This window comes from Phycodurus eques, chromosome 12 (genome assembly GCF_024500275.1).
Source record: "Phycodurus eques isolate BA_2022a chromosome 12, UOR_Pequ_1.1, whole genome shotgun sequence".
In the NCBI taxonomy this organism is placed as follows: domain Eukaryota; kingdom Metazoa; phylum Chordata; class Actinopteri; order Syngnathiformes; family Syngnathidae; genus Phycodurus; species Phycodurus eques.
Window position 1 is genome coordinate 21,475,296 of NC_084536.1, and position 22,685 is coordinate 21,497,980.

Consider the following 22,685-nt stretch of genomic DNA (forward strand, 5'->3'; position numbering starts at 1 on the left):
AGAATGAATGTTTAAAATAAAAGAAAAATTTGAAATGGTGTTTTTAAAAAAGACAAACAAGGCATATCTTGTGAAAACGTTTCCCCTCATGCCTTTTCCAGCCCAGACCGGGACTCCCGTTGACGTGATACAGTAAAGTAGTGCAGGCAAGCCCCTCCTTTGACAATGAGAGCCTCTCTGCGAGTTTCCTTTAGCCCACTCTCCTTTCTTCCACTCAAACATCCACACACACACCCACTGTCATTCACACTCGCCCACGGACGCACGCGCGCACATACGCGCGCGGTGGTTTCCAGTTTACCCCGGGACGCGCGCACACACGGAGGCCGGTTGGATGCTACTTAAACGCGGTTGTGGATGTTTCTCATTTTGACTTTTTTTGTATTTTTATTTATTTTTTATTGTTCCCAAACCTTTTATTACTGCGACAACTTTGGTTGGACTTTGAAATCACGGCGCGGATGGGTGACCAAAGCACGTAGTCGCGTTCCCGAAAATAAAATAAAATAAATAAATACGCATTTGATCGGGAAAATGAACGATTCTGTGCTGGATAAATCACTCCATCCGATTAAAGGACTGTAAGGTAAGTTTCTGACTGATTTTGGCACACTGCAATATACTTCATTATGCATTGCAAAACTTGCATACATGCATGAGTACGGAATGAATGGAAAGTTGACAAAGTTAGAAAGGTATTCGTCTAACGCAAAGATGGACAAACATTTGGGAGGGTAGTTCAAATGCATACATACTGTTCTACATATTTGACGAATATGTAGAACAGTTTATTTTAATAATTAAATAATAAATCAATCAGATTTGTTAATGCTATTATTTGTAAATAACCCATTAACTGATAATGTATCCAAAGACATCAAAACAAAGCTAAATTAAAAAAGGATCACTTTACTGAGATTTGTATTTTATTATTCACGATATACCAATCAACAGGAACGTTAGACAAGCACATCCGCTTGCTAGTTCTAAAGTCGTGGGTCCCAATCCGGGTTTGTATGTGGGTTGTCTCCGAGTATTCCGGTTTCCTCCCACATTCTAAAAACATGAGTGTGAGGTTAATTGATGACTCTAAATTGTCCTTAAGTGTGCACGTGAGTGTGAGTGGTCGTTGGTCTATATGTGCCCTGTGATTGGCTGGCTAATAATAGAGCATTTATTTGTTCTGTTTGTCACTATACATTGCTGGCATAGATAGATGAACAAAAATACAGTATTAGTTGTAAACAAATAATTTGATGACCAATTAAGTGAAATTTTATCATTTTCCACAGCACACTGGTTGGGAATCAATGCTGTGTAGGCTCTAGCACACCCATCACCCCAGTGAAAAAAGGGATGAACTCAACCAACAACTTATTTCCTGAGATGCATGAAAACCAAACACATAAAACACGAATGAACACATTTTGATTTACACATTTTGGAAAATAACAAAAAGCTCAATTAATGCAACACTTACAGTTTTTCAGAACTCGCACGTGCTCGGTTCGTCGGATTAAAGAACAGTCGGCCGTACTTTGCCCAGCACTGATCTAACATTGTATAGTATATGCGGCTGGAACACAGTGAGACGTGTTTCTAATATTTTGACTCAAATGTAGCTGAAGGCATCACTGTAAACTACAACTAGCACAACAAACATACAGTATCGTTAGATTAATAACTTTCTGACAGTGAAAAGTGAGCATTGTTATCTTTAAAAAGGCAGCATTTTGGATACAGCTCTTGTACTGGATGGCATTACAGTCTGCCCGTGTAGCTACTGTTAGTGTATGCATGAGATTTACTACAGCAAATTAGTTTAGCTGACAAGTTGTTTGGTTTAGGACAGGTGCAATAACAGAGGACTGCTACCAAGCAAAGGGGGCATATTTTGCTCAGTGAAAAAAAGCTCGATGCAGATTAAAACTGCGTTTAATGCTCTACAAATCAAAACAATTACCCCACCAATGTGTTTTTTTTTATCAGTCTCCCTGCCAGTACCAACCTTGAAGATGAAGATATATCCAAGTGTGGGTTTGCTGGTGGCACTGTGGACCCTGGTGGTTCCTGGGGGCCAGGCTTGCCCCAGGAGCTGCAACTGCTACCAGGCCAGCGAAGTCCACTGCACGTTCCGCTCCCTGCTCGCCGTCCCTCCTGGATTGCCTGCGCAAACACGTCGCATCAACTTGGGGTAAAAAGACCGCCGGCCACAGAGTTTGCATGTACACGAGCTAATTGTCAGATGGTGCTTTTGTTGACTGCACAAACACACATGCAGAGTTTGACAGTATGTGTCAAACCACTGCCGAGTACCGCAAATGCTCCAAAATCCCACAGTTTTGTCTAAATGTTCTGGCAAACTATGCCCCAAAAGTCAAACAAAACATGAGTTCATTCCATCATCAATGCTTGACATCAGCAAAACATGTGAGACTTCAGCTCAGTAAGCATTGAAAGGATTCACTCCATTTGTTTTCTTTTCATTTGGCGTTTTAGGGCCTGATTACCAGGAGGTGCAAAGGCACCTTGGAATTGTTGTATTCGATGAATTAATCGTCTTTTTGGGGTTCTCAATATGCCTGAAAACACGTATACTGTATTCTGGTTAGTGTTCTTATATTAGGGATGCAAAACATGACCCTCCCCAAAAACTCACTCAGTAAAGTTTGATCAAAATCAGCCTCTTCATCCAAGTTTGACAACTATTTTTTAAAAATGTATTCTTTGTTTAAACTAGGTAAGGCAATTGAGAACAATTTCTCATTTACAATGCCGACCTGAAGGAATTTAGAGTTCAGCGTCTTGCCCAAGGACACTTGGACCGCAGACGGTGGGAACCATGTATTCAAACCCCCCCACCCTTCGGTCACCGGACGACTTGTTCTACCAACTGATCCACAGTCACCCCATTTTGGGGATTATTCATGAAAAACGGGGTGGGAGGGTCCATTAATAGCTGCTTGCAATTTTAATATTTTTTTTTTATTATTTGTGATACCACCACAGAAGAGTACGAGGAAATGAGGAAAGTGTGATAACCATAAAATCAGAACTAGAACTTACCGTGACATATGAAAGGGTGCCCGGTACAAAATGAGCAGAACATTAAATTTAATCAACACCATTATGTGTCTGTCAGGGCATGTTCAAGGGCAACTAGTTCGGTATTATTTTAGTTTTATCATACATTGCTTATGCCATGCAATTGGCTGGTGACCAGTACAGGGTACAACCATCCTCTAGCCAAGAGTCAGCCGGTATGGGCTCGAGCTCACCTGCGAGACTGAAGACAAGTGGCTGGATGGTTGGATACAAACAATGGTTAACTTGTTTTCATACATACATGTCAGTTAGGAATACTAGTGTTAAAAAAATGATGATGAGTTTGAGACTGGAACAAATTAATGCAGTTTGCATAATTTTTATTTGTTTTGAAATTTGAACAAACGGAAGTCAACCAGTGTCACGGAACAGATTGTTTGGTTCTGGAGGTTCCACTGTAATGTAAAGAATGCTTGAGTGAGTGAGATCATGAATTGACAATGATGTTTTTTTTCAGGTTCAACAGCATCAGCAGGATCCAAGACAGTTCGCTGGCCGGGCTACACAGGTTAGAGCTTTTGATGCTGCACAGTAATGACATCCACCACCTGCGGGATGCACTGTTTCGAGACCTGAAATCACTGCAGGTAAACTGGGAGGAGAGAAGGGCATGTTCACATTTCAGCATTACACCTTAAAGTCATCTGCCAATCTGCCCCTTCTGTTTAAAAAGTCCCTGTTTCAAAACTCATTCACTGCCAGCTTTCCCAGTTAACATGGATATTTGACTTCTAAAGCCGTCAATGGCAGTGAATGTGTTTTAATGGCAGTAGCTGCAGTCTTCTTTTTTCCTAACTGACGGACATTTCCAAACTGTGTGTATGTAAAAGGTGTTGTGTGATGTAGCGAAGAGACAAAATGAATTGTTAAGCAACTGACTTGTTTTGGCCTATTTCCACACTCTGCAACAACTACAACCCATCCATCCATTTTCTGAGCCGCTTCTCCTCACTGGGGTTGCGGGCGTGCTGGAGTCTATCCCAGCTGTCATCGGGCAGGAGGCGGGGTACACCCTGAACTGGTTGCCAGCCAATCGCAGGGCAAATAGAAACAAACAACCATTTGCAATCACATTCACACTTACGGGCAATTTAGAGTCTCCAATTTATGCATGTTTTTGGGATGTGGGAGGAAAACCGAAGTGCCCGGAGAAAACCCACACAGGCACGGGGAGAACATGCAAACTCCACACAGGAGGGACCGGGGATTGAACCCGGGTCCTCAGAAGTGTGAGGCTGACGCTCGAACCAGTCACCACCGTGCCTCGCAACAACTACAATGTAAATCTTAACTCACCCCAGGAGCTGAGAACCTGCAAACTGTGTGTGTGTGTGTGTGTGTGTGTGTGTATGTGTGTGTGTGTATGTGTGTGTGTGTGTGTGTGTGTGTGTGTGTGTGTGTGTGTGTGTGGGTGTGTTTTGCCAATTGAGTCACATTTGAGGAACCAATGGTGTCCACCACCTAGAATCATATTGGCACCACCCCTTCTGTTTTAACATTCTCTGTGAACCGGGAAGCAGTCTCTTAAATAACAAACAGATGGACAAAGTAACACAAATATGACAGTCCTCAAATTTAATTTCACTTTTCTTAACAGTTCTGCCTTAATGTAGGTCTGCTCTCTCTTCAGTGACATTCTAGTTCTATATGGTCATTGTTACCTAAACATCAAACCAAACCAAAGTCTTTTGCACAATACGATCGAAATGAATGGTTAAATTACAATACACACATTTCAGGTTAAACTGCTTGACCGGACAGATTGCAGTATTTAAGTGGACGCATGCAAGAATCAAATGCAGCAATTGCATAAGACTATAGTCTCTTAACCCCACAGTGACACCCTACAGTGGACAATTTAAAAGAAAGCTGAATGCAATGATGTTCCTCACCAAGCTGCTGTTTCTTTCATCTCTCAGCCAAATGATGATACATACTGTACTTGCCATATTGTGATAATATGATCCATGTTTTTGTGCAACTGAACACCCTGGAGAGTTGATTGATCATAAGCCTTACAGAAATTCCGCAACGTGGTTTTCATCATCATGTGCCTTCTTGAAATACTGTCGACTCTTTCCCTATGACTGGAAGAGCGAGAGTCATCAGAGTATACGAGAAGGCAAACTTTGTATTTAAAAAGTTCATGATCCAAATTGTTAGCGATGTGCTACCAACGTTAAGTTCACTCCAATATTTGTCATACTTCCAGTTCCCAAGCATATCTTCCGTTGTCTTCTAGTCATAGCATTTGCTATCTTTTTCCATTTTAATATTTATCATTCGATTTCTATCTCCTCCACCACAGATACTAAAACTGAGCTACAACAAGCTGACAGAAATCCCTTCATCCCAGACTTTCTCTGGCCTGACCTCGCTACTGCGTCTGTACTTGGATCACAACCACCTCCAGTACATCCACCCTAGAGCCTTGCTCCAGCTGCCAAACCTCCGTTTGCTCCGTCTGCAAGGAAACAGGCTGCATCAGCTGCATCCCCACGCTCTCTGCACACTTTCCCTACTGAACACATACTACTTTTCAACACTCCGGTGGGTGGAGTCTCTAGGACTTAACCTAACACCTTTATACAAACATGATATAAGGTGGTACCTTTAAGTTCAAATGAACCAAAAGTTATCTAATTTTGGTGGAAAATATTCCACAAAGTTTAAGCATTTTTTAGAGATCAATTACCATCATAAGTGACATTGGAATATCACAGAAACCCTCACACCCTCACCAGCAGGCTTCATTTCATCCAGTGTTGTAGGATTAATTCTGTGAGTTGTTTTGCTTTTTGTGTTGGCTTTTTTTCTGAAAGGCTAATGCTGGTAAGAACATCCACCGGAAATAAGAGAAATAACGAAGCAGAAAATATTCCGGCAGTGTCTAAGAACCTTCGTCCTACCTTAATGTGTATTATAGTTCCATGATAGTTGGAGATGATCGCTCATAGTCATGTAGATGACTGTGTTGACTGTGTTAAGTCATACTACCTGCTTGTGTTGCATTGCCATTGGCTTAAATATGATTCTCAGCTGGTTTAGTTCTACGACTGAAGGTCATTAATTTAGATATTCTGTGACTGGTGTTGTGTATTTGAGTTTCGAGCTGGCAATTTGATAGGAAGGAATAGTGAGTGACTGTTACATGTTGGCCTTTCCGGTTAGCCGCTACATGCTGAATTTTGAGATGCAGCTTTACTGTATTTCATCTTCTTTGCCGACAGCCTTCTAAAAACTTTCCCCCCTGTAGGAACCTTGATGTGTCCAACAACAGTTTAAGCACCCTGCCCAAGGCCACCTTGCAGACTGCGCCAATGCTGGAAACAGTAGCACTTCAGGCTAATCCCTGGAGCTGCGACTGCAGCATGAGTTGGTTTCCCGCTTGGCGTTTTGCTCACCCAGGTTTGTCTCCTATAAATTGTCCTTCAATATTTATTCAACTAAAGGAGAGTGCAACGGGAAAAGGCAAGGGTTAGCCATTAGGAAAGAAAACATGAAGATACATTTTTTGACTGATTGATGAGCTTGTAATGTCTCGTAACACTTTTTAAAATGTCAGATAAAGCTTGATGGTTGATATATGGGTTACATTTACATTTAAATACATCTGTTTGTGTTTTTGTGTACCTTTGACATCCCCCTTCCCACCTGCTTTTAATCACATGCTCCCCCTCTCCTCTGACACTCAGAATATCTCTGAGTCTATTTAGGAATTTTCACAAAGACTCTAAAGAAGACAGGAATTTAAAATGCCTCTCATTGACATGCCAGACTTAACCTCCCATGACTAATACATATTGGCAGCATTGTGTGCAGGCAGTTTAAACAAAGGCTAATGCTTGCCATGGAATAATAAGGTTTTGCATATTTACGATTTATGAGCTGATTAAGTAACCGTATCAAATTAGTAAGTGATATGAAGTGTAATTAATAGTACAGAAAAGCGTGCATGCTAAATTTGGCTTTAGCAACGCACGCAGACGGCTTTGACGTGCACATTATCATATATGGGCGAAGAGATCACTTTCTCAAATCTTTCTTTGTCTGTCTTTTCAACCAGATTTGATGAAATGTTCCGGAAGTCCTCAGTGTCCAATATGTGAATCACCAAATGCCCTTCAAGATCAAGGCTTGCTTGATCAGAAAGAGCTGACCTGCACCTCCCCAGTCATTACCCTGTGGGGAGAAGAGACACCTTCTGAGACGGAACTCAGCGAAATTGAACCAAGTGCATCCTTCAGCCAGCCTTTTGGCACTGCTTCCCTCGGCCTGTCAGATCAACAGGGAAACAGTGTCGAACTGCGCTGCAACATCACTCATTTGGACTCTCAGGATGCGTCTCCTACTCCAGACCTCTCCCTTCCCTCCTCTTCACCTGTTGCTCTGGCTTTGTCATTCTCTCTGGAGTGCCCCGTGGAGAGAGCGAGCTATGAGAGTCTTTGGAGGATCTTGGCTTACTATAGTGAGACCGCAGTGCATCTTGAAAGGGAACTCATGCTGAATAAAGCTCCAGAACTGGCTTACCGCTACAGGCAGGCAGCAGAGACAGAGGGGTATTATAATACTGGAGTCAAAGCCTCTGTCGCAACAGGACCACACTGGTTAATGCAGCCAGCTATTGGTATTCAGCTTAACAGAGCACAGTCCAGCCGAAACACAGTCAGCCTTATATATTCAACAAGAGTTTCTGCTCACCCTGACCCCACAACAGATCCTGCTACATCTACCACAGCTTCTCATCCATGGGTACTCATTTTGACTAATCATACCACAGCAATAACAGCTGCCGCAGGCTCTACAATAGAGCTCTCCTGCCCTCTTCTAAGTTCTGGTCATCCCAGAGTACAATGGATTCTGCCAGATGGATCCAAATTTATCTCCCCATCCAGTAGTCAAGATGGTAGGATTCAGGTCTCTGGTTCTGGGCTACTGTTACAAAATGTAGAGCTCTCAAATGCAGGAATTTACTACTGTGTAGCCCAGGCTGGCAAAGATTCAGATGTTATATCACTGCATCTGACAGTAGAAGAGTCCTCTGCCCCACCAAAAGGTGAGAAAGTTGGACCTCCCGTCACAGGGGTACTTGGACAGCCAGTCAGCCTGTCCTGCAAGGCCTCTGGTTCACCAGACCCGCACACATTTTGGGTGTTACCAGATGGGAATATAGTGCGGAAGGGATTAGCAGGATTAGGTGGATTTATTATGCAGCCAAATGGGAGTCTCTTCTTTCCTAACCCCATGCTGAGAGATGCTGGTCATTATCGTTGTGTTGCTGTCAACCAGTATGGTAGTGCCTCTCTGTCCATGAGCCTAAAAATAAACTCAAGGAAGAGGCTGTCACTTGGAGATGTTCCAGGGGGGCCACAGTCAGCCTCTGGGCGATCAACAAAGATACGAGCGCCGTTACTACATCAAATAGAGGAAGGATCAGGGGATGAAGTAGAAGAAGAGAGAACCATTTTAGTCCACCGGAAACATTTAAGTCCTCTTCAAAAATCTCCAAACAGACAAAAGCAAGTCAGGAAGCCCATAAGACGAGGGCCTTTGAGAGAAGGTCCCTTGAGGAGAGGAGGGAGGCCTCTATCACCTGAGCAGAGAAGAAATCGTTACACCACAAACAAACAAAAAATTGACCCACTAAAATGGGCTGACCTACTGGCAAAGATACGCCAAAAAACCACAGTCACAAACAATAGCGAGGACATCGCAACAGAAAAGCCCACAGCAAAATCATCAGGAAGAGAGCAAGACAGAGAAATACATGGGGGTGGTGATAACACAGAGACAGAAGGAGCAGCTGGATCGGAAATGGAAGGCTCATCAGTTGATGATGCTGCCCTGCGAGAGGAAAGTCTACAGCCCATTTACCCTACTCACACAGTAGCAGTCACAACGCAAGCACGTACTGAGTCAAAAACAAGCACTAAGAGTGAAGAGGCCTCTGAAACACAGAAACATGAGAATGGGGCTAAGAATGTGACACCACCGCAAACAACAACACAGACAGATCTAGTCACCTCAAAGCCAACATTCGGAACTAATGAAATTGACCCAGATCCAGCTGGGGGAGCGGAAAAGGGAGCAAAGCCCACCTCTTCAAGAGTCAGACCTTCAAAACCACAGAAGGGAACAGTGCCTAAATTTCTCCCAAATACACGGCCACAAAGCCCTTGGAACTCTCGCAGACGAATCGGGCAGCGGAGACGAGTCATCAGCAGGACAAGGGGGCAAACTATGACACCACGTCAACCTCTACCTGATTCTCTCAACCCAACAGCAAAAAGTGTGATGCCTGACACTACCATCACTGAAATGGTGACAACCATATCTTCACCTACAAAGTTGGAAAAGACTGAGAATATTAAAACTCCTTTTTCAACAACAAACGTTGAGATGGTAAATCCTCCACCTTCTTCTGTTTTTACCACTGTTGGTATCACCACTTCAACATCTGACTTGCCCGCTCCAACTCTTTCCTCCCCCACTTTATTACCCCATTACAACACAGAGACAAATACAGATGTGATGACTCATTCAGGCAACATACCAGACAGTGCCAAATCGGCTGTCTTTAAATCACAAACACCGACAGCCACTTATTCTCACAGCACACACGTAAACACACAGACGACCTTGAGCCAAAATGACGATGGTTCCTCGGGCGAAAAGGGTGCAGGGGTGGAAAAGAATTTGTGGGACGTCCCGAATGTATCTCAATTCTCCACCCCTCCTGAAGCCACCCTCTCCTCCACTGTTTCCTTGACAACAACTCCTTCAATTGGTTTTACAAATAATCCTGTGACTACTTCTGCTAGTGACAAATCTGTTGCAACTTTTGACGACACACATCCAACCTCGACTACATTTACTCCTATGACTGCAAACCCAATTCCATTGACTTTACCCCCCATGAATACCCCTACGTATCAAACAACTGAAAGTGCCACAACATATTCAACTCTTATATCTACTTCTCCTAAAACCGTTACTTATTTATCAACAACCCTCTCACCTACTGCTAGTTTCAATACTACAGATAATACAGATACATTCAAAGATATCCACCCAACTACTATCCCTGCGTTTTCTACTTTAGAAACTAGCACTCCTACTTCTAAAAAAAGTGCTACTCCAGCCAAAATTCCTAAGAGTGAGACAAAATCCAGTGCATCTTCCATTTCTCCCACAATAACAACAACAACAGCAGCATCAAGTACTGCTGCATCATCCGGAGAAAGGCCAAATATCGGCCAGGTCAGCCCCAAAGGGAGGCCTGTGTCTGGCCAGAGTCGACCCCCAACTGAGTGGAGAAACCCTGGAGCTAATTTAATTCCAGATTCACACAGCAGTAGGCCACTGTGGTCTCCATCGCCTCTTCCTGCAGCCCCACGGGTGAGTCTTAATAGATTACAAAGTCTTTAACCCAAACACCTTTTAAAGCCAACACACACGACAACAAGACTAGAAATAAATCTTAAATCACTTAACTCTCTTTTTCTTATTTGAATGTTAATTTATTCACAAACCTTTGTGGTCTTCATTTTCAGTCATTTAGAAAGTTTGATATTTCTTGAAGGGTATTCTTAAAATGTAATCTACAGTGCTGATGCATTCCCATAAAATTGTTGGGCCGTATTTGCATTCAGACTCACGCAAATGTGCGATGCCTGGGGCAAAAAGCTTAGCAGAAAATGCATAGTAGATCTGAAAATAGTCTAATCTGTGATCACGTGTTAAACCTGAGGGATGTTTATGGCAATCCTCCAATTTAAGGATTTTTCTGAGCTCCATCAGAGTCACTTTGAAAGCAGAGATACAAAACACATGCTCTATGACAACAGCATTTTGTGTTTGGGGGTCTAATCCCACTGGATTTGTAGCAATCACACGTTAATTAATTTACAAATCTGTGCAATCCTAAATGATGAGCCCATCGCTGATGAAATATCAATCTGAGATAACTGTAATGCTATATTGTAATATTCCACTGAAATGATTAAAATATCAATGTTTTACAGAAGAGTTAAAACAATCTGCATTAGTGTTTGAATTTTAATTTAAGATTTTAATATTTGTATTGTCATGCTTTTTTATTTTTATTTTTATTTAGGAGTAGCTGTTGACTTCAGATCTCCTAGGCACTGTTAACCATTTTTTCAACCTTTTATTTGAAAACAATCTCTGCAGTCTCCAGTTTTAAGATCCAGGCCAAGGATTGCTGACCCACATATCAGAACAGTGTCATTCCCAGCAGGAAATGTTGCCAGGCTGACTTGTGAGGCTCAAGGAGAGCCGAAGCCCTCCATCACATGGACCAAAGTTGCCACAGGTGAATGTAGTGAAACAGATATGCACACATTTGGCTCAGCATACATACTGTTTAAAGACCAAACACACAATGAATTTATATGGAAATGAGGCCAGTCTTATCTTCAATTTACATTCATGTCAAACATCTCTCTGCAGACTTGTTGAATCTGATTTATGTGCTGATTTATAACCTCAGCAAATACAGTGCGGGCCTTCTTGGGACAGACCAACCTACTTTATGTACACAGCTGCACATTTGGTCACTGGAAAAGAACTGCAGTCAGACATTTAAATTAATATACTAACTACAACCAAATTTCATTGACAGGCCAATATTTAATTTACTACAATTGACCTAGTCCGGATGACACACATGAACAATAAGATGCAATGTTCCTATGACACCACAGTTTTTTTAGTGATCTAGTCACAGCTGTCATTTTGACAGAACACTAAATAGGAAGACCATTTATAAAACAGGATTATGCAAACATAAATCCCTGAAATTCTGTAGAGGGCTAAAATCCATGAAATGTTGTGAAGGGCTGGTGCAAAATAACAAGCTCTTGAAAAAGGTGAATTTTCAGCATTGAAGTCACTATATTTTATAAGTGGAACTGTTTCATCATCATAACTGAAGCAAACTAATTTTCATCAACCACCATGGATCAGAAAAACGACAGTTCACAATTATATCATTTTTTTCCTTTTGTCACCAATTCAGGCTGTGCCCTACTGAGTAAAATTCTCATTAAAGTCATTGCTAAATCAACAAATGTAATGTGGTGTAAGACTTGCAAAGTACTGATCAGAGTATTATTGCACAATTGACTGATAACCCAAATTGTTGCCATTTTTTTCCCGCTAACTGTTGCCCTAATGTGATGGTTTATCCGGGTCTCTGGGTCTTAGGAGCAATGATGTCCGTCCATTCCGGGGCTCAACGGTTTGAGGTTCTGCCAAATGGCACCCTTGTTATCCAAAACGTTCAGCTACAAGACAGGGGCACATACATTTGCAGTGCACACAGCTTCCTTGGTCGTGACAGGTGAGGCCACTCAAATTATGAATATCAATGCACCCATACACTTCCTGAAGAAAGTGAATGTTTTCCACACGGAAAATGTTTTGTCTTTCGATGACAAGGCTGCTAACTACCCTGGAAGTGTGGACGCGCCCGCCTCGAATGCAGCTGGCTAGCTATAGAGAAGCCATGATCCATCAAGGTGGGGAGGTCCACCTGGAATGTCAGGCCAGCGGTGTTCCTACCCCTCTGCTCTCTTGGATTCTTCCGGACCGCTCCGTCCTGACCTCCAGAGCCAACTCCAGCAATCGAATCAACATGGACACAAATGGAACTCTCCATATTTCATCAACGTTACAAAGTGATCGGGGGGCATATCGCTGTGTGGCCTCCAACTCAGCCGGTGCCGCCAGTGCTTCAGTGCGCTTACACGTGTCATCGTTGCCCCCGGTGATACAGCAACCGAGAGAGGAACACCTGCTTTTGGCTCCAGGAGGACCTCTTTATGCTCACTGTACTGCTAGAGGGGCCCCGTCACCAACTTTGCGATGGCGTATTCCAGATGGAGCTCGAGTTCGGCCCTCCCAGTTTCTCCATGGCAACCTTTTTGTCTTGCCAAACGGGACACTGCATATTCGAAAGGTCGGGCCTAAGGATGCTGGGAATTATGAATGCACCTCTTTTAATGCAGTTGGAACTGATAAGAGGACGGTGAGAGTGGAAATTAAAGAGGAGGCACAACAAGTAGAAGTGACGAGTGATACAAAAAACATGACAATTTCATCCCTTCTTCTGAAAAACAGCCATCCTGGCTTCCAGTCAAAGCCGCTTGACTCTGCCAGATTGACCCCTCTTGGTCCCAAATCCCCATCTTACTCTCATCAGCCAATTTATGCTGACTCAGCCTCTAAAATCAATAGAACAGTCATCACCTCTCCCGCGCAATTGACTAACTTGACAAAAACGTCCGTGGCTTCACATAACACCACACTCATCGCACACACATCTGACAAAGGCAGAGCTTCAGTTATTTTACACTCCTTGCCAGTCTCTCCACTCAGCAAAGCCCGAATTGTCTCAACCTCGCCCTCTGTCACTACGGTTTCCTACGGGGAGAGTCTGCAGCTCCACTGCTCTGTAACAGGCAACCCATCCCCGATCATCATTTGGAGGACCCCCAACAGAAAACTGGTGGATATGCATTTCAGGTATGGGTTCAGAGACTGTGTATGACATGGTAATGGTACTAGTATTGCATCTTTATTGTATCTCACTCTATATTTCCAGTCTGTTTTACCCCTCCGTACAAATGGAAGTTTCGACAAACGTCTGAAGGTGCACCAAAATGCCACACTGTCAGTCCATTCAGTGACAGAGCGTGACGTTGGTGATTACCTTTGCATAGCACGCAACAAGTTCGCTGATGATTATCGCCTGCTGCGTGTGTCCGTGGTTATCAAGCCTGCAAAGATTGAGCCAAAGCAGCCTTTCAATCAGATGGTGTCATTCGGAAAGGCACTGAAGGTAATTTAACTTGTTAAAAATGTTAATCATTCAATCGAACTGTATCGGACTACACAAGAATAAATCTATGCTCAAATAACCTTTCTCAATTTTTGAGGGATTATTTAACAGACATCCAGTGATTAGATTTATGATGTGAAATGTCCCAAGTGACTGAGGTCAATGATCTAATCAGTATGTTTTAAATCATTCGTCAAATTTTCAGGGATTGGGAAATAAAAGCTCTATTCAATTACAGTTGTATCTGATTGAAGATGCTCTAGATATCTTGGGTCAAAGTCAGCACTGGGGTGCTGATTGCTAGGCTAGTTGTGTGAAATGTACAAGTTGTACATAAAGATTTTGGACATATTTCCTTTTCCTCTGCTGCTGTGTTTCCCAGACATGCAGTATGCTGCACTGCTTCACCAGTCAGCCTTCATGTATGATGATAAATATTTAACATCTATTTAGCAGCTTAATGAATAAGAGGAGTTGACATGCAAGAGAGAGGACACCAAATTATTGCCGCAACTTGTTCCTCTTCATTTTTAATTCTGTTTACATGTATGTGCACCGAATTGTTTAGCATTGTGATTCAAGTGACAATATTTCATAAATGATTTTTCCCATGTAGATGCAATTGATCACCTTCTCCTGAAAATGGAGTCCATTTTAGTTCACCTATACAACAATTACTTTGGTCATTGCAGGTGGACTGTTTGGCATCAGGATTACCAGATCCGGCAGTCAGTTGGAGTCTACCAGATGGGACCATGGTTAACACTGTGTTGCATGGGGAAGAAAGAGCAGGGCGAGGACGCCGGCTTATCGTTTTCAATAATGGAACGTTGCTGGTTCCAGCTGTGGGCAGGGGAGAAGAAGGCGAGTACACTTGTTATGCTGAGAATCAAGGAGGTCAAGATACCATGAAGGTAAAGTTGAAGCTGAATTCAGAAAAAAATACAAATAAAATCAGCATTCGTATAATCAAAACATTTTAGAAGTACTTTTTATCATTGAAGCTTTTTTCCTTCATATCATTTCCATTTAGGTTAAAGTCAAGGTCATGATGACATCTCCACCTACCTTCGATGATGACAAACGTTATCAAGTCATTAAAGTACGTCAGGGAGCTACAGCCGTCATTCGCTGCCATGCCACTGGGGATCCCTCACCAACAGTGACCTGGTACTCCCCGGCACGTCGCGTCATTCCAGCCAGTTCTGGTTTTTACTCTGACCGGGTTGTGGTGGCTTCTGCTGGAACTCTGGAGGTCCGTCAAGCCCGCAAAATTGACGCAGGAAATTATACATGCCGAGCAAGCAACTCTGCTGGGGAAAGAAGCATGGTAGTAGGCCTCGAGGTGGACGTTCCTAATAATGGAAACAATGGCTATAGTGACAACAATGGCTGGATAAGAATAATCAATGGATTTAACAAAGCAACTAGTAGTCTTATTCCAGCCCGAATGAGTGATAGCGAAAATGGATTAAAAAAGCCTATTAGTGGAATCACAACCCAGCTTGATCGTGTTGTCAGCGTGGGTGTGAACAGTGGTGGAAATACAGGCATAAAAGCAGATAAAAGTCCAATCCTGAATAGAAATGCACATGGAACTTTGAATAGTAGGAGAAACAGTCCCAGTTCAGTTAGAGAAGGAAGTGATGCAAGCAATCTTGGGGCGAGAAGCAATGAGGTCGCAGCAGGAAAGACTAACAATGATGCAAACCCCAGTAGGGATATCAGCATGATAAGCGGCCTTTCTAGAAATGGCGTGTTTACAAGCAGTGCTACTAACAATGGTGATGGTAGAGCAAGTTGGGTCAGAGGCAACGCAGCAGTGACTAACGACAAAAGCAGGAACATCGCTGCCAGCACCGGCAAACTTGTGGGTGTGGTAACAACTGGGAAGCAGCGCATAATGAAAGGCCAATCTGTTCTTTTGCCATGTCCGTCTCATCGATCCCCTCCCTTAGCCTGGTATCTGCCTGGTAATGGTGTGCTCCCAGCCCCTTACTATGGCAGCCGGCTCACAGTGCACCGAAACGGCTCCCTGGAGCTGCGGGGTGCTAGGGTGAGTGACAGCGGTATTTTGGTGTGCGTGGTGAGAGGCGACAAAGGAGAGACCAGGATTCAAGTGGAGCTGGAGGTCTCAGAGCCGCAACAAGTATCGCGCCCACTCCCGTCTGTGGCACCTCGCTCAGGAGCAGCACAACAAGCCTCTCAATCGAGGCGGCTATTACCTGAGGTGCCTCATCCCCCAATTCCTGTTTCTCAAAAACCGTTGCAACGTGGGCCATCCTCACTCGTAGCCCCTGATCCAGTAGGTCCTCCCTCACCCTCTGCCATCTCAGCAGCAGCAGTGAGCAGCCAAACTGCTTCTCTGATGAGCATTACAAATGGAGAGACTCTTCGCCTACCCTGCTCTTCTTCGCAAGCCCCAAAACACACCCTGTTCTCTCTTACCTGGACTTTTCCCAGCGGCAAGGTGTTGTCCAAGGGTGACAAAGGGGACTCTGGCCGGTACTTCGTCCAAGAGGATGGGACACTGGTGATCCAACAGACAACCGTGTTTGACCGAGGCACTTATACCTGCAGACATGCTAGCCCAGATACTTCTTCGGTTTCAGTTGTCACGGTTCCCGTCATCATCATTGCCTACCCCCCACGAATTACAACAGGACCCTCACCTGTGACCTACACACGTCCTGGCGTCGCCGTGGAGCTGCCCTGCCTCACCATAGCAACTCCCCAGGCGGTGGTTACCTGGGAAACACCAGACATGACACAGCTGAGGGTGCTGGGTCAGGCTCGTATCTATGGTAACCGTTATCTCAGTCCTCGAGGTTCTCTGGTGATACAGCGACCATCGAGCCGGGACACGGGATTTTACAGGTGCACAGCCAAAAATGTGATAGGGGTGGACACCAAAACGACATATCTGCATGTTATATAATGAGGTAAAGTACATGCACACGGCACCTCTGTTACTGACTTAATTCAATGTGTCCCTCATGCCCAAAGGAACTGCAAAGTTTTGTTGAGATACTGTTGATGTTGAAGACCCCAGTACAATACAGTCTATGTGTTGGTTTTTGGCTGAAGTAAGTTTCAGTGCTTGGTGTCTCTCGGTTCTAGGTTCTTTGTTTGTACACATACATCCATTTACTAAATGTGCATTGTCTTTATGTTAGGACGAAAACTCATTTCAAAATGGTGCTAAAGTTACAATATATTTATGATTTTATGACGTGCAACACTGTTTGTTTTCTTGGCGATTACATATAAATCAATCTGCTTCACTTTGGAATCCTGCCACTGCAGGATTAATGACCTTTTGCACTTGTTTGTAACTCAGTAACTGCCAAATTTAACAATGCAAAAGCTCAAACATGACGCTTCACTAGTCTCAAATTCTGAATACCTTGGATAAATATTACCGGTAGTTTTTCATTTGTAATTCAAATGCAGTACAAATTTACGATCTAAAAAGATTTTTATTGGGATTGCTCATTTGAGCAATTTGATTCTGAAAGTTAAAGTTTGCCTGCATCTCAGAATTAATGCGGCAGTGTGATAAGGCTTAAAAAAACATTCAAAAATATGTTTGCAAGACAAATTGCATCTTTGTAATTATTATGATGATAACAATGGTGTTATTCCAAGAATGTGCACAACGATAGCAGCTCAGAGCAATCATTTTTGAATTGCTTTTATTTTAAGTTAATGATCTAGTAAGGACTATTTTAAGACCAGAGTTTGTTTCCTTATGACAGGTGCGGGGAACCTTCAGAACTGTGGGCCGAATACAGCCCACTGGAGCATTTGGTCCGTCCCGCAAGGCAATTCTAAAAAGAAACAATACATTTATCGTGATAACATTATTGCATCATGTTTTCATACATTTGGTATGGCCCTCTCAGGACTGTGTTCAAAAGTGATGAGTAAAAGGACCCCCAGCCCTGCCTCATGAGAAAAAGAAAATTATAAATGTTGAATCTGTCAGGCAACTAGGAAGTCGTATATTTTTACAGCATCAAGTTATTAATAAAATGAAGAATAACATATAATGCCGTATTTTTTTATTTTTTCCCTTAATCTTAAGAAAACAATTTGTACATTTCAAACTCAGCCGTAGAACCAGAAGTGAGATTTTGTACTGCAGGCAGGACACATGATGATAGCATATTGTTTTCACTGGAAACTGCAATAAAACTCTCATGAGCCTGCAGTGCCAACGGAAAGACTCCACACGCCTCCTTGTCTGTTCTCACAACACCACAAAATGTCTCTACTTCAAATTACACATTATACCATGATGACACAATTAATGATCGACTGACTTTAACGGGATTACTAAACGTACATAAAACACCAATTTTATTCATCAGTGTTATTGAGATGAGTCACATAAACATCACATCTGTCGGCGCAACAGCCGTCGTGCTAATTAAAACCATGAGCATCAACCACCCAGCGGTAAGCATATTTCACTTGGATTTTGTGGCGCACGTTTGATGAGGCCCGTTGTGTAAGGAGCCCCAACTTGTTTCGTAATTCCTTTCACCATGGCCCACCAACGTAATTGCCCCCGTCTACGCTCGATATCAGCGAACAAATCATCGGCTTTCGAGGCACACGTCGCGATGACAGATGCTACAAACCTTATATGGACAGTCATCGCAACCGAGTATGGCAACTTATTAAAGCAGCGCGCTTCAATGTGTGAGGTTTAGCGGAGGCGTGGCAGCTCGATAAAAACTTTTTTTTTTCTTCAAAAAATATATATATATTCAGCTATGTGTTAAAGGCAACAGGAATTGGTTTTTCGGTTAAATTTGAGTGAGAAAGGAGAACTAGATCTCCAAAAAAATATTTAAAATTAATTACATATTGAGAGCGTAATACAAAAAAGCAGCACGTTGCATGGTGAGCACTGATTACTATTTTGATCGTCAAACATTCTCAGTCTTGAAATTTCGTAATTGTTCAAATGAGGTTTTCAATTTTTGGTTCACCTTACCATGTTAAATAAGACCCACAATTGAAATGTGAATATGAGAAACTGTTATTGAATCTTTTATTTATTTATTTTTAACCAAAACACCCAACACTGTAGCAACACAGCAAGCCATCAATCAGGGCACCTATGGACAAATAACTATTCACACAAGTTCACACCTATGGACAATTTAAAGGCTTTAATTTAACCTACAATGCCTGTCTTTGCATGAGCAAGCAATCATCAACAAAAGCTGATATAACGTATAATGTAAGTTTATGTTCTTTGTTCATTAGTTTGAAAACACCAGTATAAATGTTATTTTATTCAAGATCAACATTTATACAGATACAGAAGTAGAGCATGTTGTCATACTCTGTACATTAATGACAGCTTCACCATTCCAACAATTTTAAACAGTTTCCAACACACAACTCACCAGTCATGTCATCTGTTTCGAAGAGTACTAGTATTTGCCGACTTAAATGGAAAGCAGGCTGTAGTGTTCTTTTTTTTTTCTTTCTTCCTTGACTGAGCTTTGCTGCTCTGAGAAGCAATGCACAATTTCCTACTGCAATGAAACAAGCTCATGAATTGTTTCCAAATACATTTCGCTACTGATTACCTGCTATAATTGCTATCAGTGATTATAATGAGTGTATTTCCATTGAGATGACTTGAATTGCTTTAATGTTCATTTGGAAACCCTGATATTTTCCTTAACGCCTCATTAACTCACACCAGCATAAATGAACACTCGCACGGGTTCTTCACTTCCTTTTCTCAAGTGGCTCCAAGAAATTGACCATAATAATAAGGGATGTCTTCAAATGGAAAAACTGCATTATAGAATTTTCAGAAAAACAGCCGTCCTTTATTTATAATTATGTATTGATTTTTTAAAAAATGCATTCTTTCAAGTATGCATTCATCAAGCTGAATGTATGGAACAATCATTTTTCTTGTGTTCTACTGACAAGCTCTTAAATTCATACAAAAAAAATGAATTGACATTTTCTCAAAACATCCCATTTCTGTCTGCCCTTGGAAATGTTTAATTTGAAAGGGGGAAATCTATCCATCTAGCTCTGTGTGGAAATAGAGAAGAATCAGATAAATACAAATCTTAATAAGGACCTTTGAGTCGCTTGTGCTCAAAAGATACGTGCTTGAAGGTATCTGCATGTGATTGGATGAGCGGGTGTCTGGATGTGATTGGATGAACGAGTCAGGGGGTGGGGCCAGTGCAACCAAAGACGGCAGGGAAAGTCAGTGTGTGCCCAAGCTCGTGTTTGGAGGGGAAAGCACGCACAGCGAGTTGACAAGTGAAAACACAACAACGTCACTCATTAATCGATGCTGACTTGACGATCCTCTCCTCAGTGTTGACTAGGAAAAAATCTCAAGCCATTTAACCCCTAACAGATGTTCTTTTTCGTAGTGTGTAAGGTAAAAAGAGACTGAATGTGAGGCCTCTTCTGATTGCGAGTCGGACGCTGTTGTTTCTGCCATGCCTCATGTAAACTAATCACTTTGAAGACGTTGCTTCTGTGTCTGGCCGCGGAGACTTGGTGTGCACTCATATGACTTCATTTGATTGCTGAAATGGAGTCAAATATCACAAGTCATGTGACAGCGCCAGACACACATGTCTCTCTGATGAACCTAAAAAAAAATAAGATACAGCAAGCAATAATAGGTAGGTACAGTAGGTAGATATATAGACAGAGAGAGCTAGAGAGAGAGAGATACAAATACCTACAGCGAGCAGAATGTAGCTTTCTTAACAAATGTACTAAGGAACTGATTATTTTTATTTCAGTTATATCAAATAAAGTCTCTCAGCATCCCACAACACCAGTTACATTACTTCCTGCACAAACACCAAGTGATCTGCAGTAAATGTGTGCCACGTCATTCATCTGTTTTTTTGCCTTGTGTTCTGTTCAGCTCCAAGTGATACAGTTTCACCATCCGTGCAAAAGAAGAAAGCCTCGATTCAAGGCTGCCATGTCAGCAGCTCGCCCTTTCAACGCACCCCGTCGCACATACTTCACACAGTGATATCACCCCTCTCAAACCGGCTGTGTTTACACTCATGCTTAAACCCATCATCATTGCCTGTTAGTGTGATATGCATCAGTTCAGTCTCCCTAAGTCAAACTAATAGAATGAAGACTGTACAGGAAGAAGAAGGAAAAAAAGAGGATTCCGGCCTCATTTGCTTATTTGACCCAGTTTGTTAGTGAATTTGAAGTTTTCACCAATAGATTGATAAACATCTACACCTGAGTAACTGTTCATGTGTTGGTGTTGTTGAACTTGACAGTCTTGTTAATAATACAACCCCCCCCCCCCAAAAAAAAATGTTTTAAATTGTTAAAAGAAAATTTTACAAATATAAAAAAAATCCTGCCCCAAGATAAATTAAGATCCAATGGTGAATTTAATCAATTTTCTCCTGATAGATGATTTCATTAGCCAGCCCATAACAGGCCCAAACGACTGCTCAGTCCATTTTTCATTCATGCAACAACAAGTTTGCGTGGACTGCATGTCAAACACAAAATACATACGCACCATGCAAGAATATAAAATGTTCGGAGACTCTCATTGGTCTTCAAATAGAAAATGGTGGTATACGTCCAGGATTGACGATTAGGTATTGTTTAAATAGGACACGTTCACTGTTATGAGCCATCACTTATTTTGGAGCTTAAATTCTTTCTGAACGACCAATAATATGAGGTAAAAAAAGAAAGCTAAGGGAGGAGTTCAACACGGTTCACGTCAGCCTTAAAAGTAAATTCAGCTGAGAGTGGTGAGTGACCTCACCACCCGGCATCATATTTTACACCAAGAGAGACAACTGGTCACTGCTGAGAGCACTCAGATGGGCCTGTTATGGCGACTGTAGTCGGTCAGCTGTGTTGTGTTACTGTATTGCCATGGAGACCTAGAAGTACCTGCCTGTGAGAGTGTTTCAAGCAGAGACGAGTTGAGTTCTGACTGAGGCGTTCTGTCAGGGACAACACCACCATGAAGCTCCTTCACTGATGTACCGCTAAACCGTGTCATTAAAGCAAAGCATTCAACTAAAAGAAAATGATAAATGTTATCATTCACTGCCAATTTGTAATCTCCAGCAGGCCATAGAGCAAATTAATGCATCAGCTCAGCCTGGATGTTAATGTCTCTGGTATTCATGCGACAAAGTTTAAAGTGACAGCAGTCACAGAAAAGAGCCTCAGTCTGATTAACAAACCGCAGGCACGTCGCATTCTTTGCTGTCAAGCCAACTCGCTCACTACATTCAGTGACATCAGACCCTTGAATTAACTTGATAAAGAGCCTGAAAGCGACAAACCTAGACGTTTTTAGTACTTTGTTGTGACTGTCCACACAAACGGCAGCATGCCAGTACATCTACTCTGCCCCTGACGCCCCTCAACTGCTGTTTAGGGCCCTAAAATCACAAACTAAAATCAAAAATGAAAAAACAGTAGAAACAACGCTACAGCCAAAGCCAAACTGTAACTGAAAACACTACAGAAGACAATCATGTACAGTGTGGACCCCCGCTACTTGCAGAGATAGGGACCAAGCCGGACCGAGAATAGTAAAATGTTTGCGAATAAACGTGATTATATTTGCCTATACTAATAGTTTAAGCCACAAATACTGTATACCACAAACTATGATTACGAAACACTAAGTACCATCTCAAACAAA

General features: G+C 42.4%; 1 protein-coding gene across 1 annotated transcript; it reads left to right on the plus strand.

Moving 5' to 3' along the window:
• Nucleotides 1-219: 219 nt before the first annotated feature.
• LOC133410750 (matrix-remodeling-associated protein 5-like) lies at nt 220-17,208 on the plus strand. Its single transcript, XM_061692245.1, has 12 exons — nt 220-586; nt 1,990-2,194; nt 3,563-3,692; nt 5,414-5,655; nt 6,362-6,513; nt 7,172-10,503; nt 11,299-11,440; nt 12,334-12,469; nt 12,568-13,653; nt 13,762-13,969; nt 14,662-14,883; nt 15,003-17,208. The coding sequence occupies exons 2-12, from the start codon at nt 2,016-2,018 to the stop codon at nt 16,905-16,907; spliced, it is 7,734 nt and encodes a 2,577-aa protein (XP_061548229.1). The 5' UTR covers nt 220-586; nt 1,990-2,015; the 3' UTR covers nt 16,908-17,208.
• Nucleotides 17,209-22,685: the final 5,477 nt, after the last annotated feature.

Coding starts and splice junctions, on each gene's coding strand:
- LOC133410750 (XM_061692245.1), top strand. CDS start 2,016: ATGAAGATATATCCAAGTGTGGGTTTGCTGGTGGCACTGTGGACCCTG. Junction 5,656..6,361: donor TACTACTTTTCAACACTCCG/GTGGGTGGAGTC, acceptor TCCCCCCTGTAG/GAACCTTGATGTGTCCAACA. Junction 14,884..15,002: donor GAGGTCAAGATACCATGAAG/GTAAAGTTGAAG, acceptor ATTTCCATTTAG/GTTAAAGTCAAGGTCATGAT.